The sequence below is a fragment of the Ursus americanus genome, chromosome X, assembly GCF_024610735.1.
Source record: "Ursus americanus isolate L20-20 chromosome X, mUrsAme1.1.p, whole genome shotgun sequence".
Lineage (NCBI taxonomy): Eukaryota > Metazoa > Chordata > Mammalia > Carnivora > Ursidae > Ursus > Ursus americanus.
The window spans coordinates 82,767,917-82,792,002 of record NC_142164.1 but is presented as its reverse complement, the minus strand read 5'-3'; the positions used below and the strand labels follow the sequence as shown (position 1 = coordinate 82,792,002).

General features: G+C 51.4%; 2 protein-coding genes across 3 annotated transcripts in view; one reads left to right on the top strand and one right to left on the bottom strand.

Annotated features, from left to right (window-relative positions):
• Nucleotides 1–24,086, bottom strand: part of SYN1 (synapsin I) — a 47,913-nt gene that overhangs the window by 4,042 nt on the left and 19,785 nt on the right. Inside the window, 4 exon segments of the mRNA XM_087860281.1 lie at nt 357–459; nt 559–633; nt 734–876; nt 1,622–1,684. Coding sequence (XP_087716407.1) covers nt 357–459; nt 559–633; nt 734–876; nt 1,622–1,684 — 384 coding nt within the window.
• Nucleotides 5,843–9,528, top strand: TIMP1 (TIMP metallopeptidase inhibitor 1). 2 transcript variants are annotated; one of them, XM_087860302.1, is made up of 7 exons: nt 5,847–5,999; nt 6,130; nt 6,796–6,924; nt 7,650–7,729; nt 7,894–8,020; nt 8,279–8,403; nt 9,255–9,528. In XM_087860302.1, exons 1-7 carry the CDS (start codon nt 5,865–5,867, stop codon nt 9,423–9,425), a joined length of 768 nt encoding a protein of 255 aa, XP_087716428.1. In that variant the 5' UTR covers nt 5,847–5,864; the 3' UTR covers nt 9,426–9,528. The 2 variants fall into 2 exon arrangements, with proteins under 2 accessions (XP_045644742.2, XP_087716428.1); XM_045788786.2 differs by lacking the exon at nt 6,130 and having other exon boundaries at nt 5,843–5,999.

Genomic DNA, 24,086 nt, shown 5'->3' with positions numbered 1-24,086 from the left:
CGTATAAAGCGCTATGGGTTACCAAGTACTCCGAATTTTCAAGGCACTTTAGAATTTATAAATGGCTTTACTGTTTCCCGGGGGCACCGCTGTCTACAAAGAACTTTGGAATGTTGAAAGTGCTTTGCTTCGATAACAGGGACCTCCCGGTTTACAGAGCTCCTTTTTGTAGAAAAGAAAAGTTGTATAAAGCACGTTGCCATTCACCCAGCACTTCCTGCTTTAAAGGTACTTTACAGCGCACAGAGCCCTTTAGTAGCCGCCTTCTGCGCCGTGGAGAGCGGCGCAGTTCCCGGCACGTCGCTGCCGTGCACCTGCCCCTCCCTCCATACCCTCCGCTTCCTGGGTGCTCCCACCTCAATGATGTGATCCCTTCCGTCCTTGCCATGCAGCGCTTCCACCGCGCAGATGTCCAGTCCCCCAAAAATCTCCGAGCAGGTATCCACCCACAGCTTGTACCTGCCGACACAGGGGGCAAGGCAGCTGGTCAGCGCCCAGCTTGGGGCGCGCCACGCTGCCACCCGACCTCCCCTCCGGCCGAGCCCGGGCCACCCCCACCTGTCAGACATGGCAATCTGCTCGAGCATCGCCGAGCCGGTGTTGGTCTTCCAGTTTCCTGACACTGACGTCCTCCTGCGGGGAGGGGGAAGAGCAGAGAGGACCGAGGCTCAGGGGAGCCTGGGCTGCACGGGGCAGGGGACCCCGACCCCAGCCCTGTTCTCTCTGCTCTCACATGTAGGCTTTGTAGTTCTGCCCAATCTTCTGGACGCGCACATCATATTTGGCATCGATGAAGGGCTCGGCGGTGGCATACGTCTTGGTCAGGGCCACGACACTCGCGATGTCCTGGAAGTCGTGCTGGTTGTCCACCTTGACCTGTGGGGGTGGGACGGGAATCGGGGCGGCTGAGGACAGGGCAGCAGCGGGCGGGCGAGGGGGCGTTGGGGTGGGGGCGTCCACACCGATGACCCAGGGGAGCTGAGGACGTCACAATTCTGTGGCACTCAAGCATGCAGGAGTCTGGTCTCCTGGTCTTCACATGGACACAGCAGACACATGGGGTGCAAGTTGGAACACAAACGACTGAACTCTCCACTTCAAGTGGGTAAGTGGTATGGGAGGTGAACTGTATCTCCGTAAAGCTGTGGAAAATGGTGTGTACACACAGTCTGCATGTGAGCACACAGACCCGAAGTCGGTGGTATACACCATAGGAAAGCATACAGAAGCACAGACACAAACGTACACATTCCAAGTTGGCTTCCTACATACACACAGCCAGCTTCGGGGGGCTGGAGAGCATACAGGACTGCAAGAGCCTTGAACATCAAAGGTCACATCATGTGTGGTCAACACAGAGCCATGCATATACACAGACACCATGCCGGATACACGAACAAAATAACAGGACACACAAAACTGGTTGAATGTCTGGCAGAAAATTGGGCTAACAGAATCTAAGAATGTGAGGGGAACAGTACACGCCGATAAAGATGCCCCAGGACACACAATCATACAGAATGACAGGTGTGTGTTGGAGACGCAATGTACACGTACGCACGCTGCCAGGAGCGTGCACCATTTACACACACACACACACACACCTCATCTGGGGACTCACCTTGCCCATCCCGGAGTGCGCATGCCCCATCTTCACCACCACAGGGTACGTAGTGCTGCTGAGCTGGTGGGGGGGAAAGGCAGAGCACGGTCAGGGCGGGAGGGCCGATCGCCAGGGGTGGGGATGGTGCTGAGAGAAGCCCATCCAGTGGGAGCCACATCAGGAGCCATTTCCCAGGAGAGGCGAGTCAGAGACAGACAGCAGCCGGGGGTCACACAGCGTCTCTGAGCCCAGAATCGAACTCAGAGCCCTGCCTGCCTGTCCCCCCCTCCACTGCCTCCAAGTGCCAGACATCCGCCTCTGCTTTCCCGGGCAGAGGCATGGGATAGGGGTGGGGGACTTTTCCGGAAAAGGGAAAGTTTGTTTAGACAGTGAATGGATGATAGAGAAGTGAGTGTGTGCCTGTGTGTGCATGGGGGTGTGGTGGTGAGCACATAGTAACCGGACCCCTCAGCCAGGCCTCGTATGTGAGCCTCATTCATACACAGACACAACCTACAGACCTGCACACAAACCCTCAGAACTCAGCCCTACACAAGCAAACCCAGAGATTCCCACGCATGTCGAGACCCACAAGATGGAAAGACCCACAACCAGCAAGGCTCAGAGCACACCCTGCTCTCCGGCTGCAGAGATCCACACAGTCGTTCAGCCAGCCAGGTGCTCGTGGTGTGGGGCAGGGGCCGGGGCTCGTGGCCAGCCTCATTGCCCAGCAGTGTACACACACACACAGCCCCTTTCCTCTCGCCCAAACCCACACGGCAGAGGGACGCACAGCATGGAGGATTACCCATGCAGTGCAGAGACACCCCTCAGAGGCACGGCCACAGAACACAGAGGCACACACGACTCTCGGCAGGCGTGCGCGACAGAACTGGGCACATGCTCAACAAGGACGCACATGCAACACTCCGAGGCATCCACACAACGACCAGGACCCACGCCACATGCAGAGGTACCCACGCTTCTAGGTGTTCATATAACCACCACGACTCACACCACGCACAAAAAAAGTACATCTAGGGACACACACGCATACACAACATGCCTTGCCATCTATACAAACAGGCACACACACAGCCAGAGACGCCCACAACCTGCCTAAGTCGAAGACAGCACTCCTGGGTGTGTGTGCGTGCGCGCGCGCGCGCGCACACACACACACACACACACACATACACATTCGGGTGTAGGGCTACAGCGAGGGCCGCGCGACCCTGGGTGGGGGAGGGGGCCGGGCGCCCCCAGCCCCAGCACGCGCCGCCCCCTCCGCGCAGCCGGCGGCCCCGCGGGGCACAGATGGCATTCCCGGAGGGGCTGCTGGGGCGGCGGCGGTTCCCAGTTCCCGACAGGCACAGGAAGCCCGCAGGCTCAGGGTGACCGTTTGACCTTCAGGCCTCACCCTCTCTCCCCGCACCCCCACCTTCCTCATTTCCCAAATGACTGGCGTCATGACGGGGCCCTGAAAGGCACGGTGTCGGGACAGGGGTTACGGGGATCCTCTGCTTAGCATTCCAGGGCGACAATGCCGAGGCGGCGCTTGACGCAAGGCTCGGCGCGCACGCAGCTCAGAGGTGAACAGCACGTCCACAGTTATACGCGCGACCTCGGCCCGCTTTGCAGAGACTGACATGCAACTCCCAGGAGCGGCACGGAACACACAGGGCGACACCCAAGCCCCAGGTACACACGTGCACCACGCAGAGGGGCACACACCACCTAAAGGCACGCGCGCGCGCGCGCACACACACATATACGCGCGCACACACACATATACGCGCGCACGCGCGCGCGCACACACACACACACACACACACACACACACACGATTCTCCGAGGCAGAGACTCAGGAGAGCTGCGCACTCGTGCACGCGCACTGCCCCCCGGCCCCCGAGGTTTCTAGGCCCCTCTTTTCATAAACACTCCTCGTTTCTGCGGGACCTGAGTCTGAACACAGCCCGTGTGTATGTGTGCGACTGCACCCGCACATGTGTGCAGGCGGGGAGCTGTGCACTCTAGGATCCCCTGGAGAGCCCTAGGTTTGACCCTGGGCCTCTCCTCTTCCTCAGGCCACGTGGAACCCCAGGCAGGTCGCTTAACCTTCTCTGGGCCTCAGTTTCCTGATCTGTACAAAGGGCACCACGAGGCCCAAGCACTTGGCATGCTATGGAGACGGTCGGGCCTCTGCTCTGCACACCCAGCCGGCCCCCACGGTCCCCCACAGCACCCCCCCACCGCCCATCCAGGTCCCCAGGTGGTCACACATCTGGATACCCCTCCTCAACACCCCACCAGTTGCGAAACCTGCACCAAAAGCCAGCTGCACAGAACCCCTCACGTGTGGACAGTCAGCCCAGCCCGGTGCTGACTCAAGCTGGGGAGTCAGAGCTGGCCTGGGAAGCAGGGTCCGAGAGGGGCTTTCCCTTCCTTGCGAGGCTCCCTCGGCCAAGCGCCGACTTACTCAGCCCCTGCCTCATTCACTCTCCCTCCCCACTTTCACAACCGGCTTCCCCAAATTCCTGGTTTACTTCCCTTCCCCCCATCAGGGTCATTTCTTCATTCTCATTCCTGGGTTGGTGGCTCTTGACCCCTTGGTGTGTCGCACTTTCCTCATCTGCATGAGGAGATACGCAAGTCTCTCACGACCCGGCAGTGGGGAGGAACAGATGAGTTATTTCAGGGAAAGAGCTTCGCGCAGTATCGGGCACACAGGAAGCCTCCAACCTCAAAACGTGCGGTGCCGTTATCAGCGCGGGCGCAGGCGACAGTCATTACCAAGGAGGCACTTGGGATTGGCTGAGAGATTAAGGCACTCACAAAGATTGGAGAACAGGGTTTGACACCCATAAGAGCTGCTGCTGCTGGTGGTGGGCGAGCCAACCTCCCTGAGTTCAGCAAGCTTGGGGGGGGGTCAAGAAGACCGAATGGGAGAATCTACATAAAGAATATAGGGCACGGCGTGCAGTAAGTGCCCAGTAAGTGGCTGCTAGCGTCGCTCCCATCACTGTTATTATTGGTCTGCCTTCCCTGAGTAACAAAGGATGTTAATGAGCCCTTAGAGCCCTTTCCCAGGACCCCAAGGAAGATTCAGGCAGCATCTGGAAGCTGGTGGGCAGGGATTGCCTCACCAGCCCCCCCCCCCACTCCCTCCCCTCCAGAGGTGTGGGAGGGTTGGTGGGGAAGGGGCAGGGCAGGATGGGAGGGGATCTGTTTTCTACTGACTCACTGCCCTCTTTCCCTACCAGTGAACTCCCCCCCACCCCAAGGCTCACTAATTCACTGGCACATTCCCCACTTGCCAGGGCTGTGCCACACCTGAGGGTAAGATGCTGGCACCAGTTAGCCTGGGTTCAACTCCCAGCTGTGCCCTGCAATCCTGGGAAAGTTCTTCAATCCCTCTATGCTCCTATTTCTTCGTCTGTAAAATGGGAATAATACTGGTACCCTTCTCAGAGGTGTGCTGTGAGCTTTAAGTGAGAAAAAATATGCCGAGTGCCTGGTACACAGCTGGTTCTATATAAATGCTGACCATTTGCCTGTGTGGTTTTTTTTCTTAAAGATTTTATTTTAAGTAATCTCTACACCCAACGTGGGGCTGGAACTCACCACCCCGAGGTCAAGAGTCACAGCTCCGCAGACTGAACCAGCCAGCGTCCCTGCCTGTGTTTTTTGAGAGGGGTTAAGATCCAGGCTCTGGCTCCAGGCCACCTGAGTTCAAATCCCAATTCTGCCACTTACTAACGGTGATCTTGGCTAAGTCGCTTAACCCCTCCGTGCCTCAGTTGTCCCACCTTGTACTCCTCCTCCACTCACCTGCCTTCTCTCTCTTCACTGCTTCTACTCAATTTGTGTCCTCTCTGCCTCGCTCCCCCTTCACGGGACTGTCAGATCTCCCAGGAGAGGGAATTCTGTGTGTGCTTGGCACACAGTAGGTGCACAAACAATGTTTATTAAAGGGACGAACTCATTCGGGCTTCAGCCACGGGGAACTGGGGGGAGGAGGCGCGGGTGATTGGATAGACCTTGGAGAGAGTTTGGAGACTTCAGGGAATGGCCCTGGGTGGGGGGTAGTCCTGCCTCTAAGCCCTCCACAGAGGCTGCCTGGAAGGACTGGTGACTGATGTGGAGATGGGGGTGGGTGGCCAGGGCGAGGCCCAGAGGGAGGGGGAGGAGGAGGGTGCATCTCCTTTTCGGCAGCCCTCGGCCCGCCCCTTGGCCTCCACCGAGGGTGGGCGGATGAGTAATGCATCCAGGAAGCCTGGAGGCCTGCGGTTTCCGCACCGCTGCCACCCCCGCCCCTCGCGTGGACATTTATCCCCCGCTGCTCGGGCCCTGCCGCCATCGCCGCAGACCCAGCGCCCCGAGAGATACGCCGGAGGTAGGCTGGGGCCCCGGGCCGCCCCGCGGGGCCTGGAGCCAGGCCGGAGCTTTCCTGCCAGACTTCTGGCTGCTCAGCCGGCCCGGCGGGTTCCAGGATCCCGGGCTGGTCAAGGGGAGGAGGGCGGGAGGGTGCTGGAATGGCTTCCCCGATACCCGCACTCCAAACTGTTTGGAACCCCGACCTCTATCCCCGAATCCTCCGAACTTGTGAGCGCCTAATAGCACAGCTGCCTTCCAGGCCGCCAACTCCCTTAAATTCTGCTCCCCCCAACCCTCCAGACTCCTAAATCCCCAACTCCACAACTTTCTCTGCTCCCAAATCCCTCAGGCACCCCGCCCCCTTAAGTCCCCAAACTTCCTGAACCCCCAACCTCCTCCCAATTCCTCCAATTCACTCCCCATCTCAATATGCACAACCCCGAAACCCCAAATTCCTCCACCTCCCCAAGCCCCAAATTCCTCACCCCCAGCTTCTCGACCTTCCAACTTTCCAATGTCCCTAAATCCTGCAACCCCTCTGCCCCCTTATTCTTCAAACACCACCATCTCGTGGCCCCCGACTCACCCGGTCCCTAAAATTGCTCAGGCTCCACAACTCCTAGACTTTCCCAACCCCCAGCCCTCTCAGCTCCTCTGGGCTCCCAAATCCCCACCGCCCGCTTAAAGTCTCCACACCCCCCCAATCCCTCAAGCCCAGAGTGCAGGGGCTTAATCCCCTTCCAAGCTGGCTGTGTGTGGGGGGGGGGCTGCCCACGTCCGCAGAGGACCACTGACCCCTCCTCCCCGCCCCGCAGAACCCACCATGGCCCCCTTTGCGCCCCTGGCCTCCTGCACCCTGTTGTTGCTGTGGCTGACGGCCTCCAGCAGGGCGTGTACCTGTGCCCCGCCCCACCCGCAGACGGCCTTCTGCAACTCCCAGATTGGTGAGTGCACCCCACTCTGCCCTGCACACTCTGCGCTCTGCTTTCCCCTCAGTCCCGCGGGGTTCGCAACGGTGCCCGCCTCTAGAACGATCCCACTCAGCCCTGCACTGACTGCTGCAGCCACACCGGCATCCTCGGGCTTCCTTGATTACTCCAGGCCCAGTCCCACCGCAGGGCCTTTGTACTGGCGGCTTCCTCGGCCTGGTACACCCTTCCCCGAAGGTATCCACATGGGGGGCGGCCTCGAATGTCAGGATGGCCTTCCTGGACCAGCCCGTTCGAAACTTCAACCCCTACCCCCGAGTACTCCTGATCCGCGTCTCTAAAATTGCTCATCACACTGAATATCTTGTAACATTCCATATACTTATTTATACTTATTGTGTTGAGTCTCCTCCTGGTTAGAATGGGAGCTCCACAAGGGAGGGGGGCTTCTGTGTTTTGTTCACTGTTGTGTTCCTAACACCCAGAACAGTGCCTGGCACACGGTGGGGCTCCGAAATATTTGTTGAGCGAATGAACACATGAGGAATATATGAGAAAGGCTTAAAGCAGCTCCTGGCAAAGAGTAGTCACTCAATATACAGATTAATCAATTAGCCAGTGTGTACGTCGCTTAGCGTGCCATCTGGCCTTCCGGCGGCCCCTATTGAAGTATGTGCTTATTTTATTTTATTGGCTCATGCAGTCCATTTGACTCGTCTTCTCTCCCCCCCACCCCGCAGTCATCAGGGCCAAGTTCGTGGGGACCGCAGAAGTCAACCAGACCGACTTAAACCGGCGTTACGAGATCAAGATGACCAAGGTATCCCTCCTGCCCTTTCCGCAGCACTTCCTAACCTCTCCCTTCCGTCAAAGTCAAAGCCGAGGAAGTTAGCCGTGACGTCAGGATGCTAGCGAGGACTTCAGGGAAGAGCGTGGAGTGGGAGGACAGTGTCAGTAAAAGAGACTCTTGCCCTCATCCGACAGATGTTCAAAGGGTTCAACGCCTTGGGGAATGCCTCTGACATCCGGTTCGTCGACACCCCCGCCCTGGAGAGCGTCTGCGGATACTTCCACAGGTCCCAGAACCGCAGCGAGGAGTTTCTCATCGCCGGTGAGGCCCCGCCCCTCGCCCCGTGCCACGCCAGCCCGTCCCTCCGACGCTGCCGGGCGCCGGGAGGGGGCGAGGCTCCGAGGGGCTGGTCCCAGTAGAAATGGGGACCGCCCCGATTTCAGCCTACCAGAAAAGCCGGGGCTTTGCCCAGCGGGGGTCTGTGCGCCCGGGAGGCCAATCAGGCGCCGCCCTGCCCCCCCACCCCGGCCCAGCCAATCAGCTGCTGTCTTTTGCCTGCCCCCCCCCGCCCCTCCCCAGGAAACTTGAGGAACGGACACCTGCAGATCAACACCTGCAGTTTCGTGGCTCCCTGGAACAGCCTGAGTAGCGCTCAGCGCCGGGGCTTCACCAAGACCTATGCTGCTGGCTGTGAGGAGTGCACAGTGAGTGCCTGGGCCCTGCCCGCCGCCCGACAGCGCTCCTCGGACTCTTCCCCAAACCGTGGCTTGTTTCTTGCTCCCTCTGGCCATTCCTTGTCCTTGTGGCTGCTCCCCCAACCCTAGTGCTGTCCCTGATCTCTCTTGCTGTTCCCCCAAAGCTGACACTGTTCCCTGGACATTCTGGTTGTTCTTTGCTCTGATTCCCAGGGATTCCTCGTCCCCTGGACTTTTCGGGCTGCTTCTTTCCCCTTCTAAATCCCCCTGTGACAATTTTCTAGCTCCTCTGGCTATTCCTGACCCCCCCTCCCCAGGGATTGTTTCTTGGTTCCCTAGAATGTTCTCCAAGAACTCAAAGTGCGGATCCCCCAACCCACTGACTCTTCCCCAGCACATCCGATTCTTGCTCTGCCTGCCTCACACACAAGGGTGTGGTGCTTTGCCCCTGTGACTATTTCAAGGCTGTCTCCTGATGGCCCTGAATGTCCTCTGGTCCCAGTGGCTGTGTCTGAGCCCCACGGCTCTTGCCTATGCCTAAGTCCCCCCCTAGCCAGCTGTTCCCTATCCTATGGGATAGGTTCCCTGGAAGCCTGCCTGCGCCCCCCCCTCCATGACTGTTCCCCAACCAGCATTCCAGGAAACTGATGGCAGTTCACTGGATTACCGTCACCTTGCCAAGCCCAGTGACTGTTCCTCCAAGGGAGGGGCTGTTCTTGAGCCTCTCCCCAGGTGGGGCAACCCCAGGTCTCCCTAGCAGTTCCATGTCGAAAACTGAGGAGGGGGAAGGTTCTGCTGTGTGGGGGAGGTAGGGGCAGGGGGAGAGGCCCTCAGAGTTGTGCCTCCCTCCCCTCCCCTAGGTGTTTGCCTGCTCATCCATCCCCTGCAAACTGCAGAGTGACACTCATTGCTTGTGGACGGACCAGTTCCTCACAGGCTCGGACAAGGGTTTCCAGAGCCGCCATCTTGCCTGCCTGCCAAGAGAGCCTGGGCTGTGCACCTGGCAGTCCCTGCGGCCCCGGCTGGCCTAAATGCCACCCCCAGCGGAAGCCGAAGCCTGCACAGTGTTCACCCCATGTCCCGCTCCTGTCTTTCTTTATCCCACAAGACCATGAAATAAAGAACTACCATCCAGCAGGCGGTGTCCCTGTGTCATGTCTGGGAGCAAACCCATGTCGTTGATGGCCTGGTGGGAACACCCGGGGAACGAGGCCGAGGGGGAGGGGGGAGGGATGCAAAATGTTGGCTTTTTGATTTTCACCTAAAATTTCAGGTATTGGTAATCACTCTCTACACTGGCATTAGCGTTGGTGGTCAGCCGCATGGGCGAGGGCCACTTGACCTGCATTAATCCACCACAACGTATGGGCTAATCTCTCTGCTCGATACTTTAGAACATTTTACCAGACTAATTTATGATTCTTATTTGCACAGTGCTCTCTAGAAAATTATCCCACTACTGACAAATCACTGCCTCACTGGCAAATGCCTCTATTCACAAATCCCTCCAGCTGACAAGCTCGCGGACAGATGTCTTATCTGATTGGCAAACAGCTCTCTTCCCCTGGGCACTGTCCTGCTGTCATCCGGGAGGCTGCCCTGCTCCATCCACACCTGCGGGTGTTACCGTCCCCACCTGTAGGTTTTGTACTGTGAGTCTGACTTGAGTGAAAGAGAAAAGCTCCAGGGGGCTCAGAGCGCCCCCCTTCCTCTCCCCTCCCACCACATAACCCAGCCAGAGACTCTGGAACAAGGGGTAGCCCTGGCTCCCCACCCATGGCCTGCTGGAGATTCCTTGGAAGTGGCTGTTCTGGAGGGATGAGGAGAAGGTGTGATCTGGAAATCCCCAAGCTCTGCCCTTCTCCCCCTTCCCCTGCCTCTCCTCCCCTCCCTTTTTTTTTTAAGATTTACTTATTTGAGAGAGAGAGCAAGAGCAGGGAGCAGCAGGCAGAGGGAGAGCGAGAAGCAGACTCCCCTCTGAGCAGGGACCCGATGCGGGGCTCGATCCCAGAACCCGGGGATCATGATCTGAGCTGAAGGCAGACGCTTAAGGACTGAGCCACCCAGGCACCCCTCCCCTCACTCCTTCGACTAACACTGAAGGCAGTAGGGCAGTGAAATACAGATAGCGTTCAAAGTCAGGGCCAACCAGGTACGTCAGCTTACACGGGCCACATACCTCCTATACTGCGGCTCCCTTGCCCAAACTGGGGCCTCTAGACCCAAGCCTCACCTTTCTGGTTCATCTTGCCCCATAAAACCTGCGTGACAGAGCCTCCAAACACTCCCTTCCTCAGGCCTTCTTGTTCCCCAGCTGGGCCCTTCCCAGTTCCTGCCTTCTGTCCCCTGTACCCCAAAGATCCTGACAAGTGAGCCCCTGGGACTCAGACTGGTGCACACATTCGACAGAACACTCGAGCGTCCCGTTGACCTGAACCTGCTTGCAAAAAGCCTCCAACGCATCTTCTTCGGTGAAGGAAAGAACCCCCAATTCCCTCCCATCAGACTACCCACCACTCCTCACAAGAAGCCAGGTCTCTGGCAGGGAATTCCGGGTCAACGACCTGCCCCCCCATCCTCTGGGGCCCTGTCCTCTCGCACTCCTGGGAGATGCCCCCAGGGCCCAAGCTAGGTCCTAAATCTGGATGGGTAGATTTTGAGCACTCAGGGCCCCTCTCTCTGCCTGTGCAGGGGACGCCCACGGCAGCGACAATTTCTGTGTCAGCATCTGCACCTTGGCTGTGCCCTGGCAGGATCTAAACCCGGTCCACTAAAAGGGGCAAATGGCAGCCTTCGCTGGTGGGTATGACCGTAAGGGCCCTGGTGGCCTTGTTGCTATTGGCTCAGCTCACCAAATCCTAGTAGCAGCTCCCTGCATTCTTACGCTGCTGTTCCCGGACCCCAGGGCCCATTCCCTGAGCCGTCAGCTACTTTGATCCCTGGGAGGAAGGTGAAGCAGAGTGAGGCAGTGGAAAGGGACGGAGCCCAGCGTGGAAGCCGTTCTCCTGCCGACCTGCCTACCAGCAGGTGGTGCCCTGGTTCGAGACGTCAGTGCTTCAAGGACAGGGCTGACCACCAGGCCCTACTGAAGCCAGAACAGCATACAGACCCCCGCAGGAACCCCTGGCCAGATTTCTGTAGTCCTGGGGTCACTACATTCCCCCCATAGCTCTTCTAGAAAATCTACTCGAGTGACTAAAGTGAGTTACCAACCCCCCCGCCCCCCGCAGCATTCCATGTGAATCTCTGCTTGGGAGAGACGGATGGATGAGAGGAAGCACGTGTGGGGGGGTGACAGCCCTGTGAGGTGTACAGCAAGGAGGGGGCGGTCCAGCTCAATGGGTGGCCTGGGGACCGGCCTTTCCCTCACCTGAGCCTCCATACTTCTCCCTGAAAAATGGGCCTCGCAGTCCCGACCCAGAATCCTTCTGAGGTCCGTGCTAGGGTTGGAGGATGATTAATGGGGTGTGTTTGTCCCTTGTATTTTTTCATGTCAAAACACAAAACTCTCATAAATAATAACTTCACGGGTAATATTACTCACAGTGACTTAATTTCTAGACAGGTGACATGTGCGGTTAAGAACACAGGGACGCCTGGGTGGCTCAGCTGGTCAAGCGTCTGCCTTCGGCTCAGGTCATGATCCCAGGGCCCTGGGATAGAGCCCCGCATTGGGCTCCCTGCTCAGCGGGGAGCCTGCTTCTCCCTCTCCCCCTGCCCCTCCCCCTGCTTGTGTGCTCTCTTGCTCTCTCTCAAATAAATAAATAAAATCTTAAAAAAAAAAAAAGAACATGAATGTTGGAGCCAGGTCATTTGCGTTCAAGTCCTGCCCCTTCCATGTACTAGCTCTGTGTCCTTGGGGAGATCACATTACCTCTTTGTGCCTCAGTTTCCACATCTGTAAAATAGGGATAAAAAGAATGCCTACCTAGCAGGGACAACATGAGCAATAAATGAGGTCGTCCATGTATAATGCCTGGAACAGTGCACGGAACATAGCACTTACAAGTACTAGTTATTATTAGTAGTAGCAGTATGATAGATATAATTTAACATATAACGTGAGTAGTGATGATTCTTATCAGTAGTGATTATTTATAATATTGGAAATAATGTCGAATATCAGTAGTAATAATTTAATGCCCTCTGAAAAACCTTAGTTTAACTTGTGACCCTGAGAATCTCCCCCAGAAATGTTACAAATATTTAGTATGCTCATTTGTGATGTTTTTCTTATCACCCTGAAACTTGTATACTTTTTCCCAGTGTCCAAGTCTCCCCAACTGAAAAACACCAACATTTTCGAAGACTTCTAAGGAAACCCCTCTCCCCAGTGATAACGTTCCCCACTACAAAGTCCTCACTGTGGGTGACGAATCACCACACTTACAAATCTCTTCTGTTGCCAAGACTGCAGGTGACGAATTTCTAAGTCCTTGGTAAATCTTTCCTTGGAAAAGTTCCCTCTCCTCACTGTACAAATACCCCGTAACAAATACCTCTGTTGAGCTACTGCCTTAGTCATAAATATCGCACTGACATATCCCCACTGATGACCCCCATTGGCAAATCTCCCCACTTACAAATACCTGGCAGCAATCTGTCACCCAGTGATGGATCCCGGTGACAAATATCTCTCTTCATAATTACCCACCGCTTGCCTATCCCCAAATGACCACCCCGTTGACAAATCTATTCATAAACGATATATTCCCTATTTATGACATAATTCCCATTGACGATCTCTTTTTTTTTTTTAAAGATTTTATCTATTTATGTGACAGAGAGACAGCCAGCGAGAGAGGGAACACAAGCAGGGGGAGTGGGAGAGGAAGAAGCAGGCTCCCAGCAGAGGAGCCTGATGTGGGACTCGATCCCGGAACACCGGAATCACGCCCTGAGCCGAAGGCAGACGCTTAACGACTGCGCTACCCAGGCGCCCCTGACGATCTTTTTTTTTAAAGATTTTATTTTGGGACGCCTGGGTGGCTCAGTCAGTGAAGCATCTGCCTTTGGCTCAGGTCATGATCCCAGGGTCCTGAGATCAAGTCCTGAGTTGGGCTCCCTGCTCGGTGGGGAGCCTGCTTCTCCCTCTGTCTGCTGCTCCCCCTGCTTGTGCTCTCTCTCTCTGACAAATAAATAAATAAAATCTTAAAAAAGGGATTTTATTTTAAGTAATCTCTACACCCAACCCGAGGCTTGAACTTACAACCCTGAGATCCCAAGTCGCACGTTTCATCTCCTGAGCCAGCCGGGCACCATGGTCTGTTGACAATGTTTATCGACAACTCACCCTATTCCTGTATCTCTATCCACAGACGTAGCTCCTCATTCAGACATGCCCGTCAAAACGCTCCCACTGATAAACCCCCTTGTCAAATCTTCCCATTCAGAAATACCCACCATTGATACCTATCTCATTGATAAGCCTGTTTGAAAGTCCTTCCATTCATTGAACCTCATGCCTCCATATAGCCCCCCATTGATCGACCCCCACTGAAATCTCCCCATCCTTAGATATCTCCAGTTGGAAAATCTCCGTGCTGGAACAGCTCCCAGTGTATTACCATATTACCATATACGTTGAAACATCTTTCCCCACCCCACCAATGACAGATGAAGAGGTAGGTATCTTTTTTTTTTTTTTTAAGTAATCTCTACACCCAACCTGGGGCTTGAACTCACACTCCACTGACCGCACTGACTGAGCCAGCCAGGCGCCCCAGATGAAGAAGTAGAGTTCTATAACAAGACCAGCCCTTTCTTTTTCTCGGGAGTGACTGACACCTATGTGTCACTACCCGGCCCCGGACACGTCCTATACAGTAGGAGTGAAATCTGAGGACCAACTCCCATCGCACTGTAGTGCTCCCACCAAAGCAAACAGTTAGGGCACAAGTTGTCTTTCAGTGTGGGAGAGAAGGTGGAGCTTTTTTTAAAAAAAGAAGATAGACTGAAAGTCTGTATAAGAAGCCACTAGAGCCTCAGATACACTGCCCAACTGCTAATCCCCACTCCAGTAGAGGCTGGAGGTATGCTCTCCTGAAAGGATAAAATAGAGGGCTCACGTGGGCGGGAATGTCCACGCCGTATCTCCTTCTTGTTGCCTATTTATCTACCCCTGAACTTGGGCCTCTTGCTGAACCTTCGTGGAGAGCTACAGCTCTGATGGATGGAGGTGGGGCCATTGGCCAGAGTCCCAGACTCAGCGTCCTTTCCCCTCACAATGGGGGCCTCCCCCTGACCCCAGGCCCCTGGAAAGCAGTAGTGCTAGACAGATGCTCCCTGAATCCTCTCCTGATTAGAGGTGAGCTGGACCAGAGAAAGGCCATTTTTCAACTTCTCCCCCCAACCCATGTTGCTTAGGCTCCTGCCATGAGTCCTGCCTTCCCTCTGCTGGTCCCTGCTTTGTTCCTGGCTCTGTCCTTGACCACCCTTGGGCAAGCCTTTGGATGCTACCATCCACACATGCATGTTATTTATAGTAACTCAGACATGGATAAGTCTGGGCAGACCTCGGAGAGGCCTCCAACATAGGGGCTCACAGTGAGGTTCCAGAAGGGTAGGTAAAGCCCCCTGAGGTGGTAGAACCTGGAGGGGAGGTGCTCTGCAAACTTTTTTCAGGAGTCTTAGGGATGGGGGAAATCTTGTCTCCACCCAAAAGGGTTCCCTGACACATTTCTCCCATCCCTAGTTCTCATGGCTTAATTCCTGGGGTTCACCCTCCTCACCGAGACCATGAAGCATCATGAATTCAAATCACCCAGGGACTTCGCCAACCTCATCCTCACACCTGTCTCCCCACCAAGATACAAGCCCCTGACCCTGATCTGGCTGAGGAAATGGGGTGGGTCCCTGAGACCCAAAAGCTACTGATGTGATACTAAGCCCTCGGTCCCTCACCCCATAAATGCTCCTCAGTCTCAGTGTACCCCGCCCTTTCCTGTTTCACAGACAATCAAGGTTCCTAAAGGGATCTTGAACCTCTGGTTCATAGGAGTACCCAAATGTAAAGAGCAATGCGGTTCTATCTATCTCCATGCCCACCAAGAACAGCTGCGGGGACATCCATGAGGAGAGTCTCTACCCTGCACGGACTCCTCATCCTCAGGCTTCTCCCCATCTCAGCCCTGGAGCCAGGTATCCCCTCCCCAGGGTATTTTCCCATAAGTGCCCCACCCCCCAGGGTACTGTGCCCCCAGTTTAGGCCAATCACAGCAAATTCTGTCCCCAAACCATAGTGTGCTAAATCTTTGAGACTGACCAGTTGCAGATCACGGTCCTAGCCAAGGGACATCTGGTCACACTTGACTGACCTCCAGGAGTCCGGCATGGCATCTGTCCCCTCTAGGCTCTTTGAGAGATGGCAACTTGCACTTCAGGAAATGAGTAGTGTCTCTTTGGAAGGGGCTCCGAGAGGAGCCTGTCAGGGAGGCTTCCTGCCCGGGGTCTTGAGTGGGCCTCTCAGGTATATCTGAGGCCACAGCGCCACTCTTCCTTGTCCTTTCTGCTCCCTGCTCCCTCCCACCATCCCCTGCTCCTTCGCCCTGCTCCCCATGTCTCTCCCTGCTCCTGCTCCCTCCTTTCCACCCTGCTCCCTGCCCCTCCCTGTTTCCTCGCCATGAGCTATTCCCTTTCACTGTTCCCTGGCCCCTCTGCCCATCCTTAGTGCCCGCCACCCTTCTCTCCTTGGAACAAAAGCTATGAGAGGAGGTACAAGGAGCGGTGCTTTATCCAACCACTTCTATGTGCCTCCCTGCCCCCCCCACCCCCCACCCCCCCGCCTCCCCGCAAGATCAGATCACGATCCCAGGGTCCTGGAAGTCTGCTTCTCCCTCTCCCTCTGCCCCTCCCTGCTGCTTATGCTCTCTCTCTCTCCTCCCCCTCTCAAATTAATAACATCTTAAAAAAAAAAAAAAGAACATGAAGCCATGAACTTGGCTGCCTTCCCCGGTGACCCAATATCAGCTCTTGAATCCTCATGCACAACAGCTTCCGGACTTGGACTCGGACTTGGACTCAGCCACAGTGAGTCGGGGTCTCTCCACCTTTCTCAAACTCGTAAGTCTCCTCAAGCCCACCAGCTTCCCGCAACTGGCCCCTCAAGCCTCCCTAAGACCTTCAACTTCTAACTGCGCTGGGGACCGACCCATCGGGTCATGTCGTGTTTCTTGATCTGGATGCACGCGACAGGAATGTGTTCACTTTGTGAAAATTTAAGGAGCCGCACCCTTGGGATACGTCCTCTTTCTTGGACTTGTTATATCTCAATGAAATTGGCCCTTGAAAAGCAAAGTCCCCACCCTATTGACGCGTCTCCCACGCTCCTTCCTTCACTCGCTCGCTTACTCCTGCCCTCTCTTTTTCGCACAATCCCCACACCCCTGACTCTCTCGATTCTCACTCCCAAGCACCCTCTCTTTCTCCGTGGCACGGGGACCACGAATCCCGGGCCCGGAGAAGGGACTGGATCCTGAGGGGCCTTGGGCTCAGACTCCACCTGTTCCATTGTGAACCCTCTATGAGTATCTGCCGAGCCATCAATCACCTAGAGTGTAGGAAGCAAGGGAGGGGAAGTCCCCATTCCTGCAGCAGCCCCCGCCCCTGGGTCTGTACCACCAGGCTGATGTAAGCAGATCGCCACGCGCTAGGGAAGTTGGGGTGAAAAGAAGTCAGACTGTGCTTAACAGAGCCCTCCCATGTGCCCCGTGCCGGACTGGTGACTATTTAGACACGCTGAGCCGAGCAGCCCTGAGGATTCCTGGTGGCCTGCAGCCTGGATGGGAACAGACCGGGGAGCAGAGCCAGACAATCCATATGGGCCTCCCGCCGCATGATGGAGGCTGGGCAACCTTCCCACCAGAGCTTCGACGTGCAGGGTGGGGGAAGACCGCTTCCACAAATCCAGGCCTAGCTGATGCCCCTCCACGCTGCACAGTGGGGTGGGGGACAAAAGAGGACACGTGAGTGGCAAGCTGGCCAGCGGGAAGTCGAAGGCCCCTGCCATCCAACCGCCCCCATCGCCCACCATTAGCTCTGTCTTCTTCCCAGCCTCTTCCGTCCTGTTCTTTCTGCCTCCATTCAGCCACAGAACAGCCAGGAGGTGTGACTGCCCTACCGCATATCAGTGGTTACTGAGAATATATAGTTATTAAGACAGTACTGCATTAGTACAGGTATAAAGAAAGTGACCAATGAACCAGACCTTGCCCCATAAATACATGAGATTTGAGGACCCGACAGAGGCAGCACGCCGGATCGGTGGGGGAGAAAAGGAAAAAGATGAAACTGGATCTCAACCGACTTCACGCTGTATATGAAAGTCCACTCCACAGAACACACGTAATAAAGGCGTTTGTAAGAGAGCTACATGTTTGCTATGTTAAGAACAGTGTTACATAAGGGAGTGGACGTGACAGCCGTTCTGTCACGCGTGTAGAGAAGTGTTCAAGAACACATGGAATAAAGATGTCTGTAAGAGTGCTAAAAAAAGAGAAAAAAATCCATTTCGGATAAAGAATTTAAATGTCAAAAACAAAGCTTGCCGCTTTGATCATCCACTAAATTTCCATATGTACATGAATCGTCTCTGGACTTTTAATGTTTCTTTCTTTAGTCTGTCAGACCGCCTAGTCACGTGTCAGCATCATACTGGTTAAGTTACAAAACCTTCACAAGACGTTCGCTGGCAGAGGCATTAGATTCCATGTAGGCTGTTAGGGCTACCCCCCCCCCAACTTACAGCTTTTCTTTTGTTTTAATGGATATTCTTGCATGTTTGCATTTTCTTGTGAAGTTCACTGTCAACTTGTATCAGTTGCAGATAAAAGCTTATAGGTAAGGGGTGCCTGGGCGGCTCAGTCATTAGGCGTCTGCCTTCAGCTCAGGTCATGATCCCGGGGTCCTGGGTTCGAGCCCCGCATGGGGCTCCCTGTTCAGCGGGAAGCCTGTTTCTCCCTCTCCCTCTCCCCCTGCTTGTGTTCCCTCTCTCGCTGTGTCTCTCTCTGTCAAATAAATAAAATCTTAAAAAAAAAAAGCTTATAGCTATGTGTTTGGGGATCACGTTGCATTTATAAATTAAGACTTGAGAAGGAAAACTGACGTCTTTATGATACCAATTCATCGTATCCGAGAACAAGGAGCGTCTTTGCTTTTGTGTAAGTCTACCTTTGTGTCTTCCAGGCGTGTTTTAAACTTTTCCTCATACAAGTTTGCATTACCCCTTGTTGACTTTATCCTGACATATCTTATCCTTTTTTGTTATCATATATGCAGTTTTTCTCTTCTATTTTACATTACAGCTGGTTCTTTGTGTATACGAAAACTAATTTCTATATGTTGATTTTATATTCCACTACACTACTGAATTCTTTATCATTTGAATTAGCTTTATCATTGGTTCTCTTGTAAATTTCCAGGTATACTATTGATATTGTCTTAAATAGAGATATTTTGGGGGCACCTGGGTGGCTCAGTCAGTTAAGCGACTACCTTCAGCTCAGGTCAGGATCCTGGAGTCCCAGGATCAAGTCCTGCATCGGGCTCTCTGCTCAGGAGGGAGTCTGCTTCTCCCTCTGACCCTCCCCCCTCTCGTGCTCTCTCTTTCTCACTCTCTCTCTCCCAAATAAATAAATAAAATCTTTTAAAAAATAGAGATATTTTTGTGTCTTCTTTACCCATTCTTACATCTATAATTATTTTTCCTAGTCTAACTGCATTGGTCCAATGCCTCCAAGTACAATGTTGAAAAAAGGAGTGGAGACAGAGGGCATTGCCTTGTTTCTGGTCTCAGTGGAAATGCCTTCCATGTTGCCCCATTAAGTTGATAACTTTTGGATTGAGGTATACAAATTTTATCATGTTAAGAAGTTATCAGTTGATTTCTACTTTTGAATGATCATATCAGATTTCTGCCAAAGTCTTTTAAAAATATCTATGGAAATGATATGAGTTTCTCCTTAGATCTATTACTACGTTGTATTATATTAACATAATACCTATAAAGAACCATCCTTGCATTCCCAGAAAGAAACTCACTTACTTGGTCATGCTACATTAATTTCTTAATATAGTTTTGAATTCATTTGCTAAAATTTCATTTAGGATTATGCATTGCTATTCATGAGTGAAAATATTCCACGCTTTTTTGAGTGCAATTAATGTTATAATTGCCTTAGAAAAACCATGTGAATTTCTTTTCATTTTCTGTTCCCTGGAACAATTTATTTGGCATTGGGATTAAGTGCTCTGTAAGTTTGGAGAATTCTCCTGTAAAACCATCTGGGCCTGATGCTTTTTTATGAGGCAGGTTTTTTTGTTTTTTACTCACTTTGTCTTTTGTTTTATGGAAATTGGTCTGTTACACTCTAACGGGGTCAATTTTGGTAAACTGTGTTTCTCTAGGAAATTATTCATTTCATCTTGGTTTTAAATTTTATCCACGTACGCCTTTTTATATTTTGACTTTTGGAATCATGCTAATGGCTTACGTGAAAAAAATATATAATTAAGTCATAGATAGGGAAAAGACTAAAACTTAAGTCAAAGAGAAACACATTATATTTGAAATACAATGAATCATGTAATCACGTTGAACAAAAAATAAAATGAACTAAACCAAGAAACTTCTGAATACAGGACTTTGACTGTATAGCCTCATCTACAGACCTCAAAAGGGCAAGGAAATTTCAAGCTCTCCCTTACTACGTTTGTTTTTCACAGTGGTGTGGATGCTGAAATTCTAAAAATACATTCTGTGTATTGTAGGACGGAGCAAATGCATAAACACACTGATGATATCAGAGGCTAGGGCTCCCCTTGCTATAGAAGAAAACTGTGACGTATAGAATGGGGGGGGGCTCCTGTGATGTGCTGGATTAGAATCAGAGGTATCAGTACGAACACGTGAAGCTCCATCCATAAAAATTTCTTAGCTCTGGGGTGCCTCGGTGGCACAGCGGTTAAGCGTCTGCCTTCGGCTCAGGGCGTGATCCCAGAGTCCTGGGATCGAGCCCCACATCAGGCTCCTCCGCTATGAGCCTGCTTCTTCCTCTCCCACTCCCCCTGCTTGTGTTCCTTCTCTCACTGGCTGTCTCTCTCTCTGTCAAATAAATAAATAAGATCTTAAAAAAAATTTCTTAGCTCTATATTACGAGAGGCCCTAGAAGCAAAGATATTCCAGTATCAGTGAGTACATCTAGCTCCCATACCCTGGCTTAGAAATACTATTATCTTAGGGCTGGGGCTGGCAAAGAGGAAGATATGTCTGGAAGTGATGTCAGTGGAAATGCCAGAGTAAGGGCCAATAAAAATCTTCTCTTCCATAAAAGCAATGAGAATACTGGCAAAAATTGTCAAAATTAATTTTTTTCCGAACTCTAGAAATTGACCAAAGGTTTATAACAATTCAGGCAGCATCTATTCAAGAAAAATGGCTGGATCAAATCTTCTCTTCCATAAAAGCAATGAGAATACTGGCAAAAATTGTCAAAATTAATTTTTTTCCGAACTCTAGAAATTGACCAAAGGTTTATAACAATTCAGGCAGCATCTATTCAAGAAAAATGGCTGGATCTCTGGAAGAACAGTATGCTTTGTGGCATTTGAACTTTCTCTGTTTATATCCCCTTCTCCCTACCTACACAACAGCTTTGAAAATCAACAGCCTTGTAATCCTGATGAGAACCAGCAGCCTAGATGCCAGAGGGGAGGCAGAACAGGGTTGGAGTCTCCTCCAAAGTCCCATTGCTAGAGATCTATCTTCATTTGACCTGTCTGGCACTTTCCTAGAAAACTCCATTCACAGGGCTTGTCTATTTGATTTGACTAAGAGTTCACCTAGTGTGAATAGCTTTCCCTGGGTTGGTTGGTTGGTTGGTTTTTTTTCAAAACCAATCAGCAGCGATTGTTTAACATAGCAAGTGCCTGAGGCAGTGGTTATGGTTAGGACATACATTACAAGCTGACCAAAACACCTAACAGGAAAAGTTGGGTAAGGAGATCTTCATAGGAGGCTTTGAAAAGCACTGACAAATTCCCAGGAATCTAGAAAACCACAAATACGCATAAGGCTGTGTGCCGCTCAGGATCTCTGGCTGACCTTGAGGCTCTGCAAAACCAGGAAGTAAAGGCTAAGGCAAAGTTGTAAACTGCCTGCCAGAGCTTTTGAAGGCATGCCCCCACAGGTGCACAGCGTCCATCAGCAAAAGCTTGGAGACTTAATGATTCTAGATGTTTATTTTTTTTTTAATTTTTTTAAAGATTATTTATTTTTTTATTTGACAGAGAGACAGCCAGCGAGAGAGGGACCACAAGCAGGGGGAGTGGGAGAGGAAGAAGCAGGCTCCCAGCGGAAGAGCCTGACGTGGGGCTCGATCCCAGAACGCTGGGATCATGCCCTGAGCCGAAGGCAGACGCTTAACGAGTGAGCCACCCAGGTGCCCCGGTTCTAGATGTTTAAAGAAATATCTGTCATTCATTGTCTGACCACAAAGCTAATGAAGCAGAGACTTCAGTGGCCACACAGGATGAAGAATACAACCTTTACAGAATTAGTTTAGGAATGTCACTGAAAAAACAAAGAGCAAGAAAAATAAACCCTGGAATAGGGGACAGAATCTGATCTTCAGAGCTACCATGTAATATTTTTTACAATGTTAAGTTTTCAACAAAAATTTATAAAACATGCAAAGAAATAATAAAGTATGACCCAAAGAGAGGAAAATGAGGTAGCCAATAGACATGGTTAGATATTGGAATTAATAGACAGACTATAAATCAGCCATTGAAAATATTTTCAAAGAACTAAAAGAAATCATGTCTAAAGAACTAACTGAAAGTATGAGAATGATATTCTAACAAAGACTATCAATAGAGAGAACAATAAAATACTAGAATTCCAGAATCGAAAAACAAAATAACTGAAATTAAAAATTCACTAGAGGGGCTCAAGAGTAGATTTGAGCTGCCAGAGGAACGAATCAATGAATTTGAAGGTAGGTCAACCAAGATAATCCATTGTGAGGAACTGAAAGAAAAAAAAATAAACAAGTGAACAGAGTTTCAGAGGCCTGTGAAACACCATCAAACATATCAACACACACATACTGGGAGTCCCAAAAGGAGAGAGTAGAGAGAAAGGTGCAATAAAGAATATTGAAAGGAACGATGGCTGAAAATCTCCCAAATTTGATGGAAAATATTCATCTATACGTTCAAGAAACTCACTGAACTTTAAATAAGATAAACTTGTAGAGATCTACATTTAGACACATCATAAATAAACTTATGAAAGTCAAAGACAAAGAGAGAATCTTGAAAGTAGTAAGAGGAAAGTGGGTCATCACAAACAAGGGATCCTCAGTAAGATTAGCAGCTGATTTCTCATCAGAAACCTTGGAGGACAGAGTCAGTGGGACAACACATCCAAAGCACAGAAAGAAAAAGAGCATCATATCAGAACTCCACATCCAGGACGCCTGGGTGGTGCAGTCGGTTAAGCGTCCGACTCTTGGTTTTGGCTCAGGTCATGATCTCAGGGTTGTGAGATCAAGCCCTGTGTCTGGCTCTGCGCTCAGCACGGAGTCTGCTTGAGATTCTCTCTCCCTCTCCCGCTGCCCCTCTCCCCAACACTCGCTCTCTAAAAGAAACAAATAAATCTTTAAAAAATATTGAACAGCTAAATAAAATATTGAGCATAAAAAGCAGATCTAGACAGAATGGATGAAAAATGTGACTTGATCATACGCTATCTACAAGAGACACACTTTAGATTCAAAGACACGAATAAGTTGAAAGTAAATGGATGGAAGAAGATTTGCCACGCAAACCGTAACCAAAAGAGAGCTGGCTACAGAGCCTCAGATAAAATAGACTTTTAAACAGAAATTGTTACTAGAGGTAAAGAAGGACATTTTAAATTGATACAAAGGTTAATCTATCAAGAAGACATAACAATGATAAACACATATGTACCTAAGAACAGAGCCCCAAAATAAATGAAACAAAAAGACATAGCTGAAGGGAGAAATAAACAATTCAACAATAATAGTTGGAGACTTCAGTACCTCACTTTAAATGATGGAGAAAATAACTAGACAGAGGATCAACAAAGAAAGAGAAGACTTGAAATACCGCTATAAACCAACTAGAGCTAACATTCATCTATAGAAGGGTCCCCCCTACCACAGGAGAACACACATTCTTCTCAAGTGCACGAAGCCAGAAAACAAGTCCCAATAAATGCAAAAGTACTGAAATCATACAAAATATGTTCTCTGACCACAACTGAATGAAATTAGAAACTCTAAACAGAAAAAACAATGGAGAATTCCACAAATATGTGGAAAGTAAACAACATGTTCCTAAATAGGGAAATTAGAAGATACTTTGAGATGAATGAGAAAAAACAACACAACATAGCAAAACTTACAGTATGCAGCTAAAGTGATGTTATAGGGAATTTCATAGTTATAAACGTGTATATTTAAAAAGAAGAGAGATATCAAATCAATAACCCATTCTTCCATCTTCAGAAATTGGAAAAAGAAGAGCAAATTAAGCCCAGAGCAAGCAGAAGGGAAGAAGTAATAAAGATTAATCCCTATTCTTGTCAAGCTATTCCAAAAACTAGAAGAGGAAGGGAAGCTTCCAAATTCATCGTAGGAGGCCAGCATTACCCTGATACCAAAACC